Here is a 21,804-nt window from a genome sequence, read left to right on the forward strand (position 1 = left end):
TCAGGCATGTACGTGTTTGTTCGTGTCCTGGCTCGACTCCCGGGAGCAGACACTTTTATGCTGCCAAAGTTTCACTGGGTCTGCCACCATGCCAGGGTCAATGCACACACACACACACACACACACAAAAAACAGGGCATGGCATTGGATTAGCCACCAATCAAGAGACAGAAATAGGGAAAAAGATAGAGAATGAATGAGAAAATGGATAATAAACCTAAAGAGGAAGAAAGAGTGAGAGAAGTGCAGCAGATATAGGAAAAATGAGATAAAGACAGATCAGAGGGAGAGAGTGAGCGAGAGAGAGAGAGAGAGAGAGAGAGAGAGAGAAGGGGATAGAGAGAGAGAGAGAGAGAGAGAGAGAGAGAGAGAGAGAGAGGAGGGAGGATCACTGGGCTCCGCGAGCATGCGAGGATCAGCAGCAACAGAATGAGACGGGGAGAGAGATAGAGCGGTAAAGAGTCTGAGGAGAGAGCTGGTGAGGACTAAAGGACTATCAGAGACAAGAGAACAAGGGAGAGGAGAAGCATGCGAACCAAAGAGGAGGATAAGAAAAGGTAAGTGACTGAAAAGGCAACGGAAGGCAGTTGTTAGAAAAGATCAGTCTGCGCATTCACACTAAGTGTGTGTATGTCAGTGATGGCATAAAAGCCTGAATGTTCTGTTTCTTTTGGTAAAAAAAAATGCTCTATTATGACCCTTGGAGGAATCCTTCCAGTCTCGTTGCTCATGGCTGGTACTTTACTGTCAAAGCAGCTCATTCAAGATTTAAGACACTGGCCAGAATGTGAATGGAGACGATGGTGATTGTATGGAAGCGAGTGACAGAAAGCCAAGTGGACTAATGGACAAATTCCTTTGGTTTAACCTCTGGACCAAACAAACAAAACCCCCCACAGTGTCTGGATTTGATTGGACGTCTTGTCTCCTCCAGCCTGAGTGGCTTTGACAAAAGTGTTTACATCTCTACTTCATTGGAGGCTGTTTATAGCAACTGTGTGTGTGTGTGCATTTTCGCGTGTGCATGTGGCAGGTGAGTAATCCTACCCATCTGTCACAGGAGGATTTGATGAATACGACTACATCTGTGTGCATCTGTGTACAGTACGTGTTGATTTTGTGTGTTTTATCATGCAACACTAATTACAACTTTTGCTTTTAACAAGGATTCCAAATGCTTCTGTCGATTTAGGTGTGTGTGCGTCTGTGCATGTGTGTGCGTGTGCTGCCCGATTGCTATTAAAAGCCTCCGACCCAAACAGCAAGTATAGCTTTAATATGGGATTATATTGCAATAACCCTTCTCTTATACACTAATGCTGCCCCTGTGCATCTGTGTATGCGTGCGTGTGTGTGTATCTGTTTGTGTGTGTGAGTGACAGAGAGAGACAGAACAGGCAAATGTGGGCAGGGATCTACAGCTCAGACAGTGTGGATATACGTGACCCGTGCACTTCTCATTTATATGACCTCATCAGTCAGTTCAGAACATCATTTAAAGCGATAGTTTGTGCCTCTGTGTATGTGTGTCTGCTTGCGTTACACTATCAGATAGTATTGCACTGGCACAAACAAACAAGTCAAAAACTGAGTAAGGAAATCGTCTGTCTGTGTGTCTCTATTTCTCCTTTGGCTCCTATTTCAAGACTTTTTTAAAGATGGATCACTGTTTGAATCAGTTCAAATTAGTCCAAAATTCTGTAAAGTTTGCTTGAAATATATATGTAAAACAGATCGCAATGGAAGCACTTTTGTTAAATAAATTATGCCTTAATGCTTTAATGCATATGGAGCTTGTTTTGGGTATGTGGTTATTAGTGATGCATCACAATAGAATTGCTAAGTGCATTTCTCTGTTTTCATCCGTGGATGAAAGAATGATGCATAGCCAACAAATGCTGGCAAGAACTTGATTCAGTACTAATCACATCTCTAAAGATTCCTTCAAGTTTCTCATGAGTGTGCTTTATTAATTTAGATCCTCTTTAGTACTCGACTGTTTTCTTCATTATCTTCATTATTTATGAGCGCTGTATGTTTGCTTTGAGTCGACTGAGAAACAAACCAAAACTTGATTTCTTTTGATAGCATTTCAAAACTTTTTTTTTTTTTTTTTTTTTTTAGCAAATTTGCTTAAAAGTAATAAATGCACACGAGCAGAGACAACAGTGTGTATATTGGAAACAAATGCAGCACAGAAAGAGATCATTTGAAGGGGTATAATGCAAATTGGAGACTAGGGAAACCAAATCAATAGGTTATGACATTATACCGCATTGCCTTTAATTATATCCCTTTTCTCCAGAGGATGACAGATGATGGAGAGAAAGAGAAATAAAGGTTAGGGGAGACTAACAGGGAGACAGGGTCAAAAGCAATGTGTGTGCGCACTCATATTCAACCTTGTGTTTGTGTGCGTGTGTGTCACTGACACTTTAGCCGCTCTGCTAACCACACAGACAGTGAACAAGTGATGAGAAGGAGATGAGATGGGGTGAAAGAGAAAAGGACTACAAAGTCAGAAGGGCGGGAAGATGGATGAGGTAGAGGGAGAGAGGGCAGAGGGGGCAACAGGATGGAGAGATGGGAGGAGGAGAGATAGATTGGGGGTTAATGATGGAGAGATTGGATGTGTGCAGACAGGATGAGTGATATGGCAGAAAAGAGCGATGAGATGATAGAAGGGGATGGAGAGAGGAGGGAGTAATCAGAGGACGAGGATAGATGAGAAAGAGGGATAAAAAGATGGGGTGACATGGAGAAAAGGCTAAAAGGGGGGGGGGGCACGCAGTCTGTGCAAAAACGCAAAACCCAGACTATATCACAGTCTATTAGCCACGCCGATAAGATGAGTGTGTGTGGTCGTGCATCTGCAGCTCCTCCCCTGACTTAGACACTTTGTTTTTTCTCTGTTGGCTTACAGGATCTACTTTTCTACCTTATCATGTTAATCTCTGCTAAGTAAATATTTGGTGTCAAATATCTCATAAATATTAAGCCGTACGTTGGGTTCTCTCCGCTCTGTCGCTCAACCGACACACATTCCTCCAGCAAACAGCAAAGCAAATGAACTAAGCCGGCAGATGGATTTGTTAACGATACGCTCTTCGTCTGTATTTCACCCCTGTTTTCGTTACAGGTATCTAACTGGTTGTAAATAACTTGCACTATTAAGCCACAAAGACTTCACTGTGTATTTCTCTGAGGGCCCTCTGGCTGGAACAGGAGATCAATTTGAATTTCGTCCAGTTTATCCCCTCATGAATGAGTAAAATGGGCTAAAAGGATTCAAACTTTAAAGAGAATACATTTTTTTCAAGATGGATTTGCAGAAAAAGGAGCCCCAAACTGGTTTAATACATCCTCAATTAATGAATTTATATGGGTCTAAGTGCAAATTAGCAGAGGGATTTATACCCGCAGTTTCAACTTTCAGGTTTCACTTATAACACCCACTGACAATGTCCAGGCATGCACAGGATTTTCACATTTAAATTAATATCATTGTTATCATTATCTGAGGGTTTCTCGGGGAAGAGGCTGACAAGTCAAGGCCTCACAGATCTAATGAGGAATTAAGAAATCTCTGGCTGGATTATCTTCTGCTTTTGTTTATGCATCAGTGCTTCCAAACGCACACACGCTTAGCCTAAACATGGCAAAGTACATACACTCAGAGGAGTTTGTCCATGGGCAAAGACTGTCAGCGCTGGCTCACAACCTGCAGCTTTAAACCCAGACTCTTACTCCTCATCATCTGCCTCACTGTGAGCTCCAGGAAATGAACACAAAACTCCTGATCCTCATTCATGTTCCGAGCAAAGAGAAATCATCACAGGCATAACAAAGACGGGGTGCCAGATTGGAACGTAAATTTATCATGAACACGCAGTACACAATGTGCTGTAGAGCAGTGTCTCCCAAAGTTAAGCCTTGAGGACGAGCCAAGGGTGCTGCAAGATTTATCATAGCATTGCTAATTCATGGTAAGCTTTTAATAACGTTTTAAAACTTTTTAAAAAATTGGCAACATTAACATGTAAAACAGGAAAAAGCTTCCCTGCACCATGTGTGATCTGGCTCCCTCTCCTCACATCAACAGCAGGCTCACATAACCAATCAAACTCCTGTAGCCATTTTTTTTTTGGTTGTCCTTGTACACCTTAAATATAAGAGCATTTTATTCTGATATTAGATATTAGCGGATTTCATTGCATTCATTGTCTCATTGTTTAAGTGTAAACCTGCAGAGGACCTCTTTGCTTTTATTCTGAATGTTTGAGAATGGGCCACTAGAACAGAATACAATACAACAACATGACATCTAAAACGGTTAAAACTGATAAGCATCTTTGTTTATACAATCACATTATAATGGGGTTGGGAGGCTCAGGGTGCCATGGCAACACTTCCTTCATTAAAGGGATGGCATGGTGTAAAAAGTTTGGAAACAAATGCTGTAAAGCGGTTATTTTCTGTCATTCTACTGTATTCCTCCTAAAATTGATGGTTTGTGAGTGTGTATAGAAAAACTACATTAATTCTCGAACAGTTTTCATAGTTTGCACTCATTGCCTTGAGGAGACACTTGAGTTGCTGACTATCAGTGAGGCACACGCAATCTCCACCATACAATGCTTCACTGAGACCCACTGTTAGATTATGCTGCGTTGTCTGAGATGCTTGACTTCTGTGATGTGAACATTAGCCTTCTGCTCTACTGGCTCTTGTGTTGACACGCTGATTAAAGTGCACTGTCCCTGAAAAATACAGTTGAACCCAATTAAAATGCACAACAGGCTGCAGAAAGCTGAGCAGGTTTCCTGTTGTTTTCATGATCATTGCTGGATTCTTTTGTCTGTCTGAGGTGCAGAGATAAATGTTATACCATAATGCTTAAGAAAATGTGAAAGCAGTGGGCCATTCTGGAAAGAGAAAATGATGAACAGCGCATTCATACTGGATATCTATAATGCAGTATGCAAATATTGGACACGTGCAGACACAAATGAATTTACAAGCAGCAATGCTAACACCAGTATTTGCCAGGTACTTTTTTCTATTTTCAGTCCATTCCCTTATTACTGCACAGACATTAATTTCACATTAGAGGTAAAGCACAAGCTGCCTTTTCTTTCTAAAGAGCCGAGGAAGGCTTCTCAGCAGTGCAGTCACACCTGTAATGAACTGATCAGTCCAACTGAACTATCTGACAGCTCCTCTGCTGATCACATCAAACAGTCATTTTCAATCATCAATCACATTAGAATGAGTCAGAGAGAAGGTCTTATTAATCTAGCAGTTCACTCTTACTTAGCAGATCATCAGCCACCTGCGCTGACATTACTCCAACTTCTTCCTACAATGATTCATCAGCAAACACCTGTGCAAACGGTCTTGAACTTCCATCTGATTTTGCGCTTCATACTCATTGATAAATGAAACATGAATTTTTAGTGTACATTGAAAGAACTCTGACATACTTATTCAGATTGATTTGAGGTGTGCCTTCAAGAGCAGAGTATTTTCTTGCTCGGTATAATTTTTGCTATAAATAGTCATAAAATCTTTGACGTACGGTGTCCCTGACCTGAATTAAGTGTTTGAACGAAGTTTACAGAGAATCAGAGAAGTAGTGGTAATTAAACAGAAAAGTACATAAACATAGAATGCTAAAGCAGCAAGGCTTCTTTCGTCGCTCTGAGGAAAAACTGACTACACTACCCAAAATGCAGCGTGTGTGCCCTGTCTCAAAGGGCCAATAAAGTGCACCGTTTGTTCTGTTGTGGCGGCGAGTGGGCAAGCCACACTGAGCGAGAGAAGCAGTGTGATTACAGAGCAGTAAAGCGAGTCTCGGGCTCCCTAAAACACACACACAGGGCCCTTCAATCGGCAGTTGAAAAATGAGGCTCACCTTGAAACGACAGGGGACTCGATTCGCTGGAGCATTCAGGGCTCCGTTACCACTGCAGAGGCATGGGTGCACGCTCATTCGCACACATGTCCACACACACACACACGCACACACACACACTCATACACGCCCGCTGAGTTTGCCTGTGTTGTAGACAATTCTTGAACAGCCTAAACCCGCCAACTGGTAAATTAAACTCATTGCATGTATAAACAGATTTCATAAAAAGCTGCACCCTGTCAAGAAACTCCCTGTTGTGTTTAAAGGCTGTGTGTGTGTGTGTGTGTGTGTGTGTATGTGTGTGTGTGTGTGTGTGTGTGTGTGTGTGTGTGTGTGTGTGTGTGTGTGTGTGTGTGTGTGTGTGTGTGTGTGTGTGTGTTTGTTTGTGTGTGTGTGGTGACAGATGCTCAAACACACTTGCAGTGTGTATTGATTACTGGCAAGTGGTGCATACGGCGTCCCAGACCTCCTTCTTCCTCCTCTTTAATGTCTGTCTCTTCATGCATCTTCTTCTCTTCTGTGCCTCTCTCTTTATTCTTTAACAAACTCTATCAGACACTTTTGGAGATTTCAGCTTAGGAAAATGGGCCTTTACATCTCATCCCCTGGCACGCACAGTCACACATCGCTTTCATCTCGTCCACGATCCTTCTCCTTCATCTGTTATCGCCCCCTTTATCCCTCCACCACCTTCCTGCACATCCCTGGGCTGCCATCTCCCCTCTTCTTTTTCGTCACCTCCCCTTCATCCCCCAACCAGCAGCGTTACCTCCCTTTCTCCTCCCCGTTCATTTTGCACAGCCAGAGGTGGGATGTAGGCGAGAGACTAAGATTAAGTATAGAGACAGAGGGAGGGTAGTGACAAACACACAGCAAATCAAAGACAGTGTGACAGAGATGGAAAAGGGGGTGGTGAGTGGAAAAGTGCAACAACAAAGACAGGTAATGATGAAAGACGAGAGCGATGAGGGGAGAGTGGTAGCCAATAAGACCTGCAGAGGGAGAGAGAGAGAGAGAGAGAGAGAGAGTGGTAGAGAGAGACGGAGAGACGAGAGAGGCAGGTGTGTGAATCAGAGAAAGTGATTTCTGAAGATATGGTGTCCCTGACAGCCGGCAGGTCAGAGGTGAAGAGTGGGACTTGAGATGGTAGGCACACTCATAAACACATAGAGAGATAGAGAGACAGAGGGAAGGGGAGGAAGAAGAGAGAGAGAGAGAGAGAGAGAGAGAGAGAGAGAGAGAGAGAGAGAGAGAGAGAGAGAGTTAGAGTTGCAGCAGGTGTCTGGTGTGGTGGCTGGTGGAAAGACAAATGCTTGGAAATGAGCTGCAGTGAAATTACCTTCAATTGACTTAGTCTGAATCCCAAGGCAAACTGCTTGACAACACACACACACACACTCATAAAAACACATCTGCAGTCCATACTCCCTCACACAAACACTGGCTCGCTCAACCGTTCTTGCTCTCCTCTCTCTCTCTCTCTCTCTCCCTCTGTTTGTCTCAGGAAAAATATCTTCATCATCTGCAATTTTGTCTTGCAAACAGCACATCTCAGTCCATTTCTCATCCACCTGGTGGCTGCAGCCTACACACAGCCACACACAGCACACAGCAAAGAGGGGAAAAAAACAAAAAAACGGGCAAATCTGGATGCGTGAACTCTGGGTCAAGACCTGTGTGGGCCACTCCAGGACAATGGTTGCCACAGTTACCATGGTAACCAATCATAAACAGCTGGGTCTAGGGCTGTCAATTACAGGTGACCCCTTGCTTGCTGCGAGGCAACATAGCCATTGTAGTCCTTGAGCCAAACATACTGTCAAGATATTCATATAAATAGCAGCAGTATGTCACTGGGGCAGAAATCCTTTGACCTGTAGAACCTCACGTTAAGACCTTACATTTCAAAGCTCTGCTGTCTGTCAGTGAGGCTCTTGAGCACAGTGGATGCAGGAAAGTCAGTCATGAGCAGGAACTGCACAGCACTATGTGGCGCGGTCTGTTGTCTCAGCAAACATGTAGAAAAGTTTCATACGATAGGGAGACCGAAAATTGAAAACAGTCTAAATTTAAACTGCTCCCAATTCTTTGCTGTGGCCCATCGGCAGGCCCACTAGCGTAATAAACTGCATTCACTCAGGTTTAATATTTAATGATCTGAAATGAAACCTGAAATTCCAAAGAGTCTGACAATATTAATAACACTTGCTGTCAGGGAAAAGAGAATGAACCGGCTAAAATGCCATTTTTTAAATTCTGCTAATGGTGTCAAAACAGCATGCGACATCGGGTTTCAAAATGAGCTGATATAGGTCACATACAGCATCAGTATGAGTGAATGTGTGCGTGCCTCTGATCCTGAATACATATGAACCATTAGTGCAGCAGACGGGCTCATCACAGTCAGTATGAGTTAGCACCTGTCCTCTAGTAAGAACATATTAGCTGCTACAGGGCCACTGCTGATGGCAGGCAGACTTCCAAAACTTCTGGAAAACCTTGGGCATGAATCTGACTTCGCCTTTGCGTTTGAGACAAGCTTCTTAATGAAAACTTTGCTGGTCAGGAATCTCATGGGCTCTTAAAATAATAGGTGAGCACCGTGTTCCATTTATTTGGAAAAATACTGCACTGTTCCAACCTTGACCCTATACCACATGGATCTGTGCTGTGATGTTGCACCAGCTGGCATAAAATAAGCTCTTTCTCTTCCCCTCTGTGTGTGTGTGTGTGTGTGTGTGTGTGTGTGTGTGTGTGTGTGTGTGTGTGTGTGTGTGTGTGTGTGTGTGTGTGTGTGTGTGTGTGTGTGTGTGTGTGTGCATACGCCAGCTGGTTTAACTGCGCATACTGACTGCAATGAAAGGACAACACTGTGAAGATGGGAGAAAAAACAAAATATTGATGGAGACATAAAGAAGATTTCAGGCCACTCACTGATGCCTTGGACCAGCTCTCTTTCATGCACAAATTTTCTTTTGCGATCTGTTTTGTCATTTGCCAAAACAGACATCTGTTGGAAAGCACCCAACCAAGCATGTTCAGGAATCAATAGCAAACGAGCTTCCTGAGTGGCACTGAGGCATCACAGTCGAGCAGGGGTCTGATTTAAATGGAGATGGATAGAGAGAGAAATGTGCTGAAACTTCTGACCTGGATCCATGTCGAAAATGTACTGAAGCTTGTATTTTGTGCAGAGGCACTTTGAAGTCACAACAATTGCATTGGATTACGAACCGTAGCACGGCCAATTACCCTCAGGAGCAAAATGTGTGCAATTGGGTGATTCTATTAGCTTAAATGAAAGATAATTTTTAACTTCTATATATATGCATATAACAATATAAAGAAATATAAATAGAATACTTGAAAAAGGCATAAATTAATTATTAAATCAAGTTCATTTGTTTAAACAACCTCCATTTAGTCTCCTATCTATGCCTTTTTTCTTTGATGTACCCTACCAAAATGTGCTGCTGCAATGGCCCAATTTCCTCCTCAGAAAAAAATCGAATATAATATTATCTTGCCCCAATTTTATCAGCTACTCTGTGTCATAGTGCAACATTAAAGTATTCTGAGTCAATTCTCAAGTGACTTGAAGTGACTAAGATCAAAAGGCTAATTTTGCTCCCTTCCCAAAAGATTTTAAAAATTTTGATCAAGCATATTTAATACAAAACCAAACAAGGCTTTAACTAAGCTAGGTGTGCATTACAACAGGGACCTGAGACACGACAACAAAAAAGAAAAAGAGGCTCATCTTCCCCAATGAAAAACAAGAAGATGAGCAGACGTGTCATTATGGTGAACTCGGTAGACAGACTCTCAAACTGCGTCCATGAGGCACGAAGCATCACCAGTTTACGTTTTGATGTGGGAGGCAAACATAACACCATTTGAAATGTATTTCACTGCGTCGTCAAGTCATAAAAGCTGGCAATGACATCTGTCGTCCCAAATGTAAAAGTTTTATTGACCACGCTCCCGGGATGAACATGCAACTTGTAACTTTATAGAGGCATACGCTGGCACCCTTAAGATGTGCCTCGTCTTTCTGCTCCTTCAAGAGAAACAGTTGATGAGATTTAGAGTTTTGCCTCTGTGACTCCAACCCCCCTGCTGGCCTAATAAGAGGTTGATAGAGTTGTATCGATCTGGTCAGTGTGTGCAATCAGTTGAGGTCAAAGCTTTTATATGGTGCTTTACGTGCCTAATGCCTGTGTCTTCCTGCCAACCTGACCATTTATTCCCTGTTGCCCCTCCTTTCTTCTGTCGGTTCTCCCATTCATTCCCTCTCTCCTTTTCTCTCTGTCTCTCTCCAGAGCAAACCTGCAATGCCCGGAGAATCCGTCCAACTCGTCATCTGCAGGCCACTGGTTAGAGACTGAGAAAAGCCGTGAAAGTGATGTCCAATCAGAAGTAGCTAAAGTAGAAAGAAGGTCATTAATGGAAGGACATTGAGAGTGTAAAGCCTTATTGGATATTGAATTCCTGTCTCCAGCTTCCACATACAAACTCTCTCACATCGCCTCACAAACAAATTAATCTGGGTAAACAAAAGCTGGAAACATTCCTGCTTTCTATTGGATATAATCCCGCTGACGCTGGCTGATGTCATCACTTGCCTCCATCCCGTTCAGCTCCTCAGGGGGCTGAGCCAACCTGCAAAGGAGTATGGGCAGGAGGGTGGCTGACCCAACCAATCCAGTGCCTGCGCTGGGGGTTCCCCTGGCAGGGGGGCGATGGGGCCCGCTGTGCAGTGTCGGGGTGCAAACATCTCCCGGGCTGCGGACTCTGCCCTCCATCAAACAACACGGCAGCCAGCCAGCCAACACGCATCGGCCACTCGCCATGGCAGCAGACAAAACAATGACAGCGGAGAAGACAGTGGGAGTCATCAGAAGTGACAGCAACAGTCTGCCAGTGTCCAAGGAGACATCCCAGAACGAGATCAACAGCCTGACACAGGACGACATGGGGTCGCAGGGGTCAGGCAGCGGAGTTTACTGCCAGATTAAAACTATACGAGCAAACCCCAAGGACACAAGAGCTAAAAGGACAGCTCGGTATACAAATGGCAGCGTGGTGGCCTCTGACGTGGTGGGAGGGGTTTGCACCGAGGCCACAGAAGGTAAGGAGCCGGTTCACGAGAGGAGGAGGGTGCAGTCTCTACGTGGGGAGGGCCATCGCTCCGTATTAAAGACAGGGAGCGTTTGTACAACGGTGCACGCCACCCCACCGCGGCCCTGTCGAGTGATGACGACGTCCCCGTTGCGCCTTTGTGGGACGTGTGGGAGGAGACGGTCACAGATTACGCCGTGCACAGGTGCATGTCGCAGGAAGGTTGTCAATCAAATAACAGCCAGCCAGACTTTACCTAATCCACCACGGACCCTGGCTCCCAGCCAGTCAAGAAAGGAGTCTGCGCTGGACTCTTACCCCAAAAACTCACAGACAGCCAACACCTCCGCGCACACATCAGTGAAGCCTACTCTAATACCACAGCTGTCACACACTATACCAAAAACACACAGCTCACATTCCAACCACACATCACACGCTCAGAACAAAAGGACTGATTCAAAGCAGCAGACAAGGCCACATTCTGCAGACTTTACTCATTACAAGGACTCAGCCACCCAAACAACAGACACACATGTGCACAACAGCACAGACAGGACCACAGCTACCACGCACACACAGCAAGCACACGCACCATCTGTAGAGGCGACAGAGCCGCATTCAACTGACAAACACAAGCAGGCTGATGAACACAAACACACATCAGTCCGTATCGCTTCTAAACCTCCAGCTTCTTCCCTTCACAGCGACTCAAAACCTACCAACACCCCACCACCCCCACCAAAAAACTCTCCTAAAGACACTTGTTCCAAACCGGCCACACCCGTAGCGCAAACCAAAAACACCCAGGAGACCACGAATACTCCCAAACAAACATCCTCAGAACGGACCAAACTCAAGGACTACGCAAAACAGAAGAGCAAATCATTTGACGACCACACTCTGCCTTGTAAGACTCATATGAAAGCACAATGTAACGGCGCTCCAGGAGGGTTGCCGGCTGGACAAGTAGGGAACGCGCCAAGAGGGTTGGAGAGGCAGCTGCAGAACGTGGAGGAGAACCTACTGTCCAATCAGGAGAAGATCAAGGTGCTTCTCAACGTCATTCAAGACCTGGAGAAGAGCAAGGCCCTCAGCGAAGGGTGAGAGAAGGGAGTTCGGGAGGGAAGGAAATGGGAGAGAGCAGAATGGGAGACAGTGAGGGGGAAGAATATAGGGACAAAGTGTGACGTGAGGGGGGAAAAGAGGGTTAGACAGGGAGCGAAAAGAGAGATGAAGATAGGGATGAAAACAGAGATAAGGGATGAAGACAAAAGATGAAGAGGTAGAGATATGAACTGCGTGAGTAAATGCTTAAGTAAGAGTGTGAGAGTGAGCTAGAGTGATACAGAGAAGAAAGAGGGAGAAGAGAGGGTGTCAGCGGAGTGCACGAGATTAAGAAGAGAGTGTATTTGAGTTTTTAAGGCAATATATACCGACAGGCTTTCAAGCCTGTGTAATGGATTTTAAATGTCAGACAGGCCAGTGGAGAATTGCTGTAGTGTGTGTGTGTGTGTGTGTGTGTGTGTGTGTGTGTGTGTGTGTGTGTGTGTGTGCAGGAGTGTGTGATCCAATCCTTTAGGGATATACGATACCTGCCAGCCTGTAGTCAAGGCTAGCAGCTCCTTTCTCTGTCTCCCTACTGTAACCATGCCCGTACAAGACATACTGCCCACCAAGTTAAGCTAATCAGTCCTTCTTTCTCCTGCAGACTCTTTCATTCATAAATCCTCCTCTCCTGCTTCACATCCATTGTTTCTTTCCTCTTCAGGCATCCCAGTCGGCTTTCAGCTCTCACTTTATTTCAATCAATGCCCTCTTCTTTCTCCGAGGCTCTTTAACCTGCTTCAAGCGATTCATCTCTTTCCCCCAATTCTTAATTAATACTTTTTCTTTCTCCTTATCTTTCTTTCTTTCCACACCTTCACTTATGAATAATTCCTTTGCCGTCTCACCATTTTCTGATCCTTCCCTTCTCTCTGCGCCGACAACCTGTCCATCATTCTGTCCTGCTGTCATGTGTTGGCCACCACCCTGTTTTGTTTCCCCCTCCCTCTATCGCTCCCCATTCTTTACCACCTCCTCACTATTTCACCTTTACTGTCAGTAATTCCTCTCCTTTACCATATGTCATCCTCCCACCTCAACTCTCAACCCCTGTCTTCCCATCTCTCCATCCTAATCTCTCATGCCCACTGGTTCTTCTTTTCATCCCAAATCATTGATTTACCCCTTTGCCTCATCTTCTCAAAATGGTCTTTATAACGTCCTCTTTACATGTTTTTACTCCCTCCCTCTATCTGTTCAGGGTTAACAGATGTCTCTAGCTCCAGACTAATCCCCATCAGATTACCTTTGAGAAATGCAATTAATGTTTAAGCTGCACAATAAGGCTCCAACACTCAGCGAACATGCTGTCCTGCCCTGTCCTGTGTGTGCGCATGACTGTATAAATATATTCATATGTACCTTGAATGTTTTGTGTGCTTATTGTGAGGATTCTCATGTTTCATGCTACGTGGGTGATAAATAGGGGTAAAAAGGGGTAAATAGGCAGACTGAGAGGCAGAGAGAAGAGAAAGGGAGAGAGAGAGGACACAAAGAGAGAGAGAGAAGTAAGAAAGTGAGTATGAGGGGCTACATGTGTCTGATGCTGTGCCAGAAATGAAAGTACTCTAAGTGGGCCGCTGTGATAGAAGTGTCGGCGGCGCTAAAAGCTTGTTGCTGTGCTCAGCTCCTTGTTTTCCTTTCTCTCCTGAAGCAAAGACTTGTCTTCTCTTGCTGTTGTTGTCTTTGATAAAGACTGGTAGGGGAGAAAAACGGATGCCAGTCACACAGTCTCTCTCCATGTAATTAAAATGTCTATTTTATCAACATAAATCAGCTACTCCCTCATCTACAGAGTTCAGTAAAGGGGCAGCCAAAATATCTTGGCAAAATAAAGCGTTTTAATTACATGACAGCAAGCATGAGCTTGCCGGACTTTTTTTTCTCAATCTGACTTTGTTTTCCAGCAGCTCTGTAGTCTAGTTCGACCTTGATAACACAGTTTGCATGTGTAATTATATTTTTAGTAATGCGCCCCCAATTTCAACACAGATCTTTTCTAGAATGAAAGACAATAAGATACTTTTCTCTTGCGCTTATTATATCGGCTCCCAGATATTTTTCACCTGCCTGTAATGCCAAACTGGCAGCATTTAACCAACCACGACTACCCAGGTGAAGTCCTGTTGCTCCTGTTGGGGAACATCACATGCACTAAACATCACAAGCCTGTTCTGTGCCCTTTGACAACCCCCCGAGAGCACACCTGATGTTGCTGCACTGAGTATGTGTAGGTGGAGAGAGCAATAACAGTTGTGACTCCAGCAGTCAGAAGAGCGAGACTCTTTCCAGTCAGGAAATGCGAGGCTTGTTTCTAGTACAAAATTGCTATTTCTGCTATTTCCTCCTCTGCTGTTGAACATCAGTGCATAACCTTAACTGCAGAAAAGCTTTGTTTGCAGTGGCTGATACCGAAACCTGACATTTATTTTTATTAATTCAGCAGCAATAATCGCTCAAAGACGTCAAGGTGAACGTTTTTCTCTAAAGCAAATCATTTGTATAATTATAACTAACACAATATCAGTATTAAAAACATGTATTGGTAAAATCAGATATGTGTTCAATGAAACTCCTTGTGCGAGCGTGTGTGAATGTTTTACATCTGTTGTTTCTGCAGTCGCAGCTCATACAGAACTGGTCAGGACATTAACAACTGCCCCACCTGCCAAAAGACAGCCTGCATCATCTACAGGTAACCTGATCAAGATAATGAGCTTACTGCATTACATAACCCACCAGTGACAACTCATTCTTTCCTGGGGCATGATAAACAGCCCTGAAACTTCTCCTGGAAAACTGTATGCCCTTTGTAACCTTGAAAATGCTCCATTTCCCATTGTTTTGGGGGTTTTTTTCTGAGCTTTTCCAGGTTTTATCACTTATTCAGCACATCTTTCTTTTTTGTTTCATTTTTCATTAGTTTTTCTTCCTGGTATCCTGCTGCCTCTGCCCTTTTCTCCCACTGATAATTGTACTTTTCACACAATATATCCCTATTATATGAAAAATGCCAGGCTATGAGTGATTCCCCACATCAATATTGAAATGAATACATGTGATATTCTAGAGATTAGAGGAGGACACTCTCTCCAGGAACGTTATTTACACACAAAAGAGTGTTCTGTGCAAACAAGCAAATTAATTCAGCATCTAAATGATGCGCCTTTCCTTTCAGCTGTCCCTTGTGTGTGTGACCTAAATAAGTAATTGCATTCTTAGATCTTCTGCAACTTACAGAGCTGCGCCCTCACAATCTGATACCACACACTGTAGTTTAATCCTCCCATCACCTCCACCCCATCCTTCTCTTATTTGCATCTTTTCATTATGTAAATCATTCAATCTTTCCATCCTATGTCTGTTCATCTCTCCTTCTTTCATCTCTAACTTTCAATCAAACCGGTTTCTCCTGCGCATCCTTCCCTCTTTCCATTTCTCAATTGGCAAAGCTATAATCACCTGTGCCCCACTCCCACCCAGCCACCAAGACTCTGCTCTTTCTCTGCACTGCTCTCACACGCTGGAAAAGTGGGCTTTCACACAATGCAGTAGCTGCAAAGAGAACAAAGAAACACAAAAGAAATATTTACTTGCTGTAACTGGAATGATCTGGTGCCTTTTTAGTCCAGAACTTTTTGTTTGCATGTATCAGACGAAAGCTAGGCCTGGAGCTAATTCTGCTTGTTTACAATCATATATAAACCTCCCTTGCAGGCCACAAGGGATAAAGACACATTTTACAGGGCCTTTATCTCCCCAGCTCTCCCTAATTTACGAAAACACCCGCCTCCCAGCAGCCCCACATCTGCATCCCTTCAGGATTTCTACTTCCTATTCCTCCGTTGTTTCATCTCTCCATCTCTTTACACACGTCTCCAACTCCCTCTTCCTCCTCATCCCCTTGATCTTAATTAACGCAGCAGGATCGTTGGCCCAGTAAGTTGTAATGAACACCACGGGGAAAGGACTGCCACACGTTAATGTACTCATTTACCTCTGTGCTACCATATCCACGTCCCACACTTTATATCCAGTCGTATGTAAGCACATACAAAAAGATGAAGAGAAAGAGGCACGAACTGAGCACATTTGTTCACACACATCGGTGGAATTAAGCCTTATAGCTAGCTAGAGCTGAGATGATTAGTTGAGTAACTGCTCAGTCGATCAACAGAAAATTAATTGGCACCAATTTTGTTAATCACTTAAGTCATTTTTAAAACAAAAATTCCACAAATTCTCTGGTTCCAGTCCGCTAAATGTGATGATTTACTAGTGTCGCAAGCTGAATATCTTCAGCTTTTGGACTGTTTAAATGTGTCAACTTCAGCTTCAGGAAGCGGTGATTTTCTGACATCTACAGACAACGATAGACTAAACATTAAATCAATTAATCGAGAAAATAGCTGTCAGATTAAAAACTATCATTAGTTGCAGCCCTACAATTTACATTACATAACTATTCACTTAAGCAGGAAACCGCAACTGCTCACAAAAAGCATCATTCTGGTATTTTTTGAATTAATTAGCTAAGTATTTCCTCACATGAATTTGTTGTAACTGAATTTCAAAAAAGCAACAAAACACAGAGAAAAAAGCTTCTAATCTGAATATTGCGAGCTCTGCATGTGTTGGTGAGAGGTGCAGGAAGAAGTGAACAAGAGAAAATTTGTGCTAACATGACATAAAGCACTATTGTTTCTATGTTATAAATAAACCTAATCTGTACTCTAACAGTGAACATGCAGTACAACACAAAAAAACATCTAACAACAGTCATTAAGGCTCCACAATATTTCTCAAGGCCTTGAATTTCAATATCTTCAGACATTTTGGGGACTTTGTTTTGGGCCTGAGGCTATGCTGATCTCAGGAGTGCGTTGCTACTTCTCACATCATGATCACCCCTCTTTCCTCTCTCGTCACTTTCTCTTTTCCCGCTCCACTTTCCCTTTGTATTCTTGCACACATGCAAGTATAATCATGTCCACAAACATGCTAATTAGTCCGACAAAAAGGCTTTTTTCAGCTTTCGCCTGTGCACGTCTGTGCGTACTTGCATGCACACACTCATACATACGGAGAAACAAAGAAATGAATATATTTCACGCTATGTGACAGATGTTAACGACTTGGACAGATATGCAGAATCTGCATTTTCTCCTCACATATCAGTGGAAGTTTCTTATGAAGAAAATTGCATCCATTACATTTGCAGAAAAATACATTTTCGGCAACCCATTGTGACAAGCATACAAAAGTCAGAGTGCAGAGCTCCATTCTTTTTTCTTTTTTTTTCTTTTTGGACAGTAACGGCCTTATCAACCTCTCAAAGGGGATTCTGGGTAAAGAGGGTGGCAGATAGGGAAAGAGAGACACACACAAGCTGAAGATGAATTACGCGTGGGACTGAAACATCCATCCTAATGATTTGTGGTGAAAAAGGGGTTTTTGATGTGGGCTGGCTGCCTGAAGATGTTTTGCTATTGTGAGTAATTAATCTGTATGATGAGAGACAAGGGGGAGAGGAACTTTTGACAGCCCCTCTGTTTTTCTCCCGAAGCTCAAACACAGAGAGAGACGGGCACGCACACACCTAAGCAGAGAGACAAGATTGAATTATATAAATACATGCACATATGTCCACCAGTACAGGACTAACCCTCACTTTAAGCAAAAAGTTTAGGTTCAAAAATTGAACAGCTTCTCACCAGGACAGAGGCGAGTATTACACACAGACACGCACGCGGTTGCAAAGATGCTGAAGATGACAGCTTGCAGAATGAACTAAGAGCTGCAGCTTTTCCCCACCGTGCTCTAATCCCACGAACAATAGTGAAAGAGAGGTAGATACGGGTATGAGAGGTAGTTAGAGAGGACTGAGAGAGGAGGAGGCTGAAAGCTCGTGAAGTGTGCAGCTAAAGAGAGACATGACAAAGAAAAGTCCTCCATTCTAAAACAAGACAGATGATAAATTGAGTGAATGTGGGACAGGTGCACCACTTTATCTTTTACTGTGTGTGTGTGTGTGTGTGTGTGTGTGTGTGTGTGTGTGTGTGTGTGTGTGTGTGTGTGTGTGTGTGTGTGTGTGTGCCAACACTATCTGGCTGTGTGCATGTGTAGTTATAGTACAGTACATCTCCTTTATCATTTATTCATGGCAGCCATCTCCCTTCACTGGAGTCCAGTGGAGCTTTTACTTCCTCCTCTATTTACTCACTCCCTCCATCTCTGCACTCCTTCCCAGACAGCCAAGACCTTTCTGCCCTCCTCTCTTCTCGTCCCTGGTGACCCTCCTCCCTCACTTCCCTCTTTCTTATTGTTTCCCTCCTTCATTCTGCAGTGACCTCTCTGCCCTGTTTTATTAAAGCTTCGCCTTTCTTTCATTTATCCATCCCTCCATCTCCCAGAGGAGAGTCAGTTTCTTTCACAAGTCCCTGTATGCTCCTTTTTTCTCCCCTCACTCAGCCTTGGGTTTGTTGTGGAAGGTGCACATGGTGGGTGTCAGGGGAGAACATATGTGTTTGTACAGTATGTGTGTGTTGGGATGCTGGGATACTAGAGAAGGGGAGGTGTGTACTTGTCTCTGTTCTCCTTGCCTCATCATGTGGCTCATTAACTCCAGATGCCAGGCCCTGTGCAGCTCCACCCCTATAATCCAACTCAACACACACACACATTCTCTCACACACAAATACACAGTTACCGGGAGGAGAAAGAAAGTCTACTACACTTTGACCTGCAGCGCTGGACACTTCAGAGACTGCGTGGAAAAAGGGCGCGAGAGCGACGAGAGGAGGGGGAGGGGGAACGAGCGAGGCCTAGAAAAAGAAGGCCGAGAGGGTCTGCTTTGAACACATCAGAAGAGAGAGAAAAAAAAAGAAGTTCCTCCGTCGCTCCTTCCTTTAGCTCCTCCACTTTGCAAATGCTCCTCTCCTCTCCTCTCCTCTCCTCTCCTCTCCTCTCCTCTCCTCTCCTCTCCTGCTCTCTTTTCCATTCTCCTCCCACACCTCTCATCTCACCAGCCTGTGATCTATTGGTGCATGAAGCACAGAAGAATGCTATGGACGTGAAATGAGTGCTGAGTTGAGGCCTGTGTAAAAGCGTGTGTGTGCGTGCGTGCGTGTGTTTGTGTGCTGAAGGTGCATATATCTGAGTTAAGAACACGATTTGACATCTCAACATAAAACTGCATTATGCGTAGTAAGTACAACTCCTCTTTAAGGTGCTGTCAGCATCTTGCAACTACAGTACATTTTAAAACTCCTTCGCTCACCTTTCTCTCAATCCCTCTTTCTGCTCAACAGACCTCCACTTGTCCTCACATCCCTCTGCTCATCTCCTCTCTCTCTCTCTCTCTGCCCCTACATCTAATCTCTTTTTTGTGAAAAACGAGCGATATAAATAAATTTGTCTTGATTTGACATTACCCCAACCTCCAAATGGTGCCCCCTCCTTCCCCTTCAACTGCTCTCTTTTTATTTCTCCTCTCTCCAGTGTGGAGCATGATTTCCGACAGCAGGAGGGACGGTTACAGGGGATTATGGAGGCCCTGGAGGGGGAGTATGATGTGCCTGCACCCACTCTGACCAAGCCAACACTAGCCCCTTCCACCTCCAGCCGCCCCAGCACCAAGGCCCGTGTCAAGAAACTCCGTAAAAAGTGTTTCTGGTGGCTGTAAACTGGACAATGATGTTTCAGGAGACCCTGGACGCAAAACTTTTGGAATAAAGCATCTCTCTCGTGGTTCTGTGGGTGTGTCATTAAAATCAATGGGGGCATTTTCCAAGCTGCATCCCTGTAAATGGCACTTTTCCCACAGCGAGCCATCGTCAGCTCTGATAATATACACCAGGGGGAAGGTAGAGAAACAGGAAATGCACTAAAGAGGAGGACCAAACAAGCTGCAGAACTTTCCTCTCAGATTTGTCTAAGAGGGGGATGGAGATCACCATGACCTTCCCTCTGTGGAAACCAGACTTCAGCAGCTAATTTGTGATTAACTTTTGACTAAAAGTGAGGATACTGTTTTCCCATAACACTTGTAACACAGAAAGGAAGCACTGACACATTGGATGACAGACGGGCGTAGTGTTTGTCACTTGGCTGAGTGGCTGTCTAGACAGATGGACAGATGTATGAGCGGATTTATGCCAAGATGGATTCACGCCTACAGTTCAAAATGAATCCTCTCAACGATTTTGGCTAAATTACAGCAATAAGCAGGAGGATCGGAACGATTCTGAAATTCCAAGGAAGTTGACAACTAATCGGAATTGTGCGTCTTTGGACGGCTTGACGGCTAAAATCTGAATGTAGCAGCAATCGAGGAGCTAAGAGGATACAGGTGAAAAACAAGCTGATGTCTCTGGAAACAAAGGCACAGCCCGCTGGATGGATATCAGGGTTTTGGAGAGCACAGTGGAGATTGTATTAAGAATACATGAAGAGACATTGTGATAGGCAGCTGATCGCAAACTGACAGGCCGTGTCAGATAATTAAAAATTCTGTCAACGGTGACTGACAGAGTGATTGATTCTCTCCTCTATTACCATCCAAAACGGAAGTGTTTTGATGTAAGCTCAATCTTGTTTCAAGGATTTTAACACATGCACGCACACACACACACACACACACACACACACACACACACACACACTCTCTCACGCATACAAATACATGCACAGAGAGGCACTAACATACATATGCAGTACACAGCGTTCACTGAAACACAAGCAAATACTCCACACAGACACACACATACTTGTGAACCAATGCAAACTAGGGGTAGACCAGTTATCACTCCAGAGATGTATTAATATTTGCAAAGTCTGAGTTAATAAGACACCTGTAAATTCTGCTTGAATTCCAGTGAAACTAGATGTGTATGTCTGGAGATTTTCTTGAGTACACACCGCACACCTTGTGCAAAAGAAAGCTCTGTTGTCATGTGACGTGTGGAGAGCCCAAAACCAAGAGCTTCATGTGATTTAGCACCAACCAACTGTGGCTGCAGTTGCAGTTACTACATACAGTAAGTTACCTAATCAATTAAGCAGAATAATAAAAACATGTCCACAAAAACAAAACAGGCGTCACCTCGTTCATATTAAATATAGCATAGATAATTCTTTCCATATCTATAAACATAGCTCGTAGCACTCAGGCCACACTGCCTCTGCTAGCTGGTTCATTAAGCTTCAAAAGAGCAACAATGCTAAAGACATACACTGCAGGTCTAAACATCTCATTAAAATGTACAAAAAATCTGCACATTCTTTCAGGTCAAGGTACGTTATTCCATTTGAAAGTGAAAATTTAACTATAAATAATGTCTTTGTAATTAGTTCTGTCTGGGTCTATCCCTTTTGCAAACACTGTTATTTTGCACACACACACACACACACACACACACACAAACACACACCATTTGCACACTGCTTAGTGCACAGCAGTTTAGAGTGTAACCACTAATCTCACAAGGGCCTCCTTCAGCTGCTTCTGGGTGACAAGTTGCCACAAATTAGAATCCTGGATGACACCCTCTTACTAATTAACTATAACAGTCTGTGAGCTCCCACGATGCCCCTCTCCTCCTGACCGTCCTCTTGTATGTACAATAAAAGTGTGTATTTTAAACAAAATGTGCTCTCGTCAA

General features: G+C 43.9%; 2 protein-coding genes across 2 annotated transcripts in view; one reads left to right on the plus strand and one right to left on the minus strand.

Moving 5' to 3' along the window:
• The window catches only part of dock2-like (dedicator of cytokinesis protein 2), a 97,495-nt gene that overhangs the window by 30,842 nt on the left and 44,849 nt on the right, over nt 1–21,804 (minus strand). The gene's annotated exons all lie outside the window — the stretch shown is intronic.
• Nucleotides 399–21,079, plus strand: LOC139331607 (protein INSYN2B). The gene is made up of 4 exons (XM_070963196.1): nt 399–557; nt 10,237–12,138; nt 14,763–14,837; nt 19,643–21,079. Exons 2-4 carry the CDS (start codon nt 10,589–10,591, stop codon nt 19,824–19,826), a joined length of 1,809 nt encoding a protein of 602 aa, XP_070819297.1. The 5' UTR covers nt 399–557; nt 10,237–10,588; the 3' UTR covers nt 19,827–21,079.

This window comes from Chaetodon trifascialis, chromosome 5 (genome assembly GCF_039877785.1).
Source record: "Chaetodon trifascialis isolate fChaTrf1 chromosome 5, fChaTrf1.hap1, whole genome shotgun sequence".
NCBI lineage: Eukaryota > Metazoa > Chordata > Actinopteri > Chaetodontiformes > Chaetodontidae > Chaetodon > Chaetodon trifascialis.

Bases quoted from the DNA above. Each gene is read 5' to 3' on its own strand.
- LOC139331607 (XM_070963196.1), top strand. From the start codon at position 10,589: ATGGGCAGGAGGGTGGCTGACCCAACCAATCCAGTGCCTGCGCTGGGG. The intron at 12,139-14,762 runs GTGAGAGAAGGG...TTGTTTCTGCAG, and splicing joins AGCAAGGCCCTCAGCGAAGG to TCGCAGCTCATACAGAACTG. The intron at 14,838-19,642 runs GTAACCTGATCA...TCCTCTCTCCAG, and splicing joins ACAGCCTGCATCATCTACAG to TGTGGAGCATGATTTCCGAC.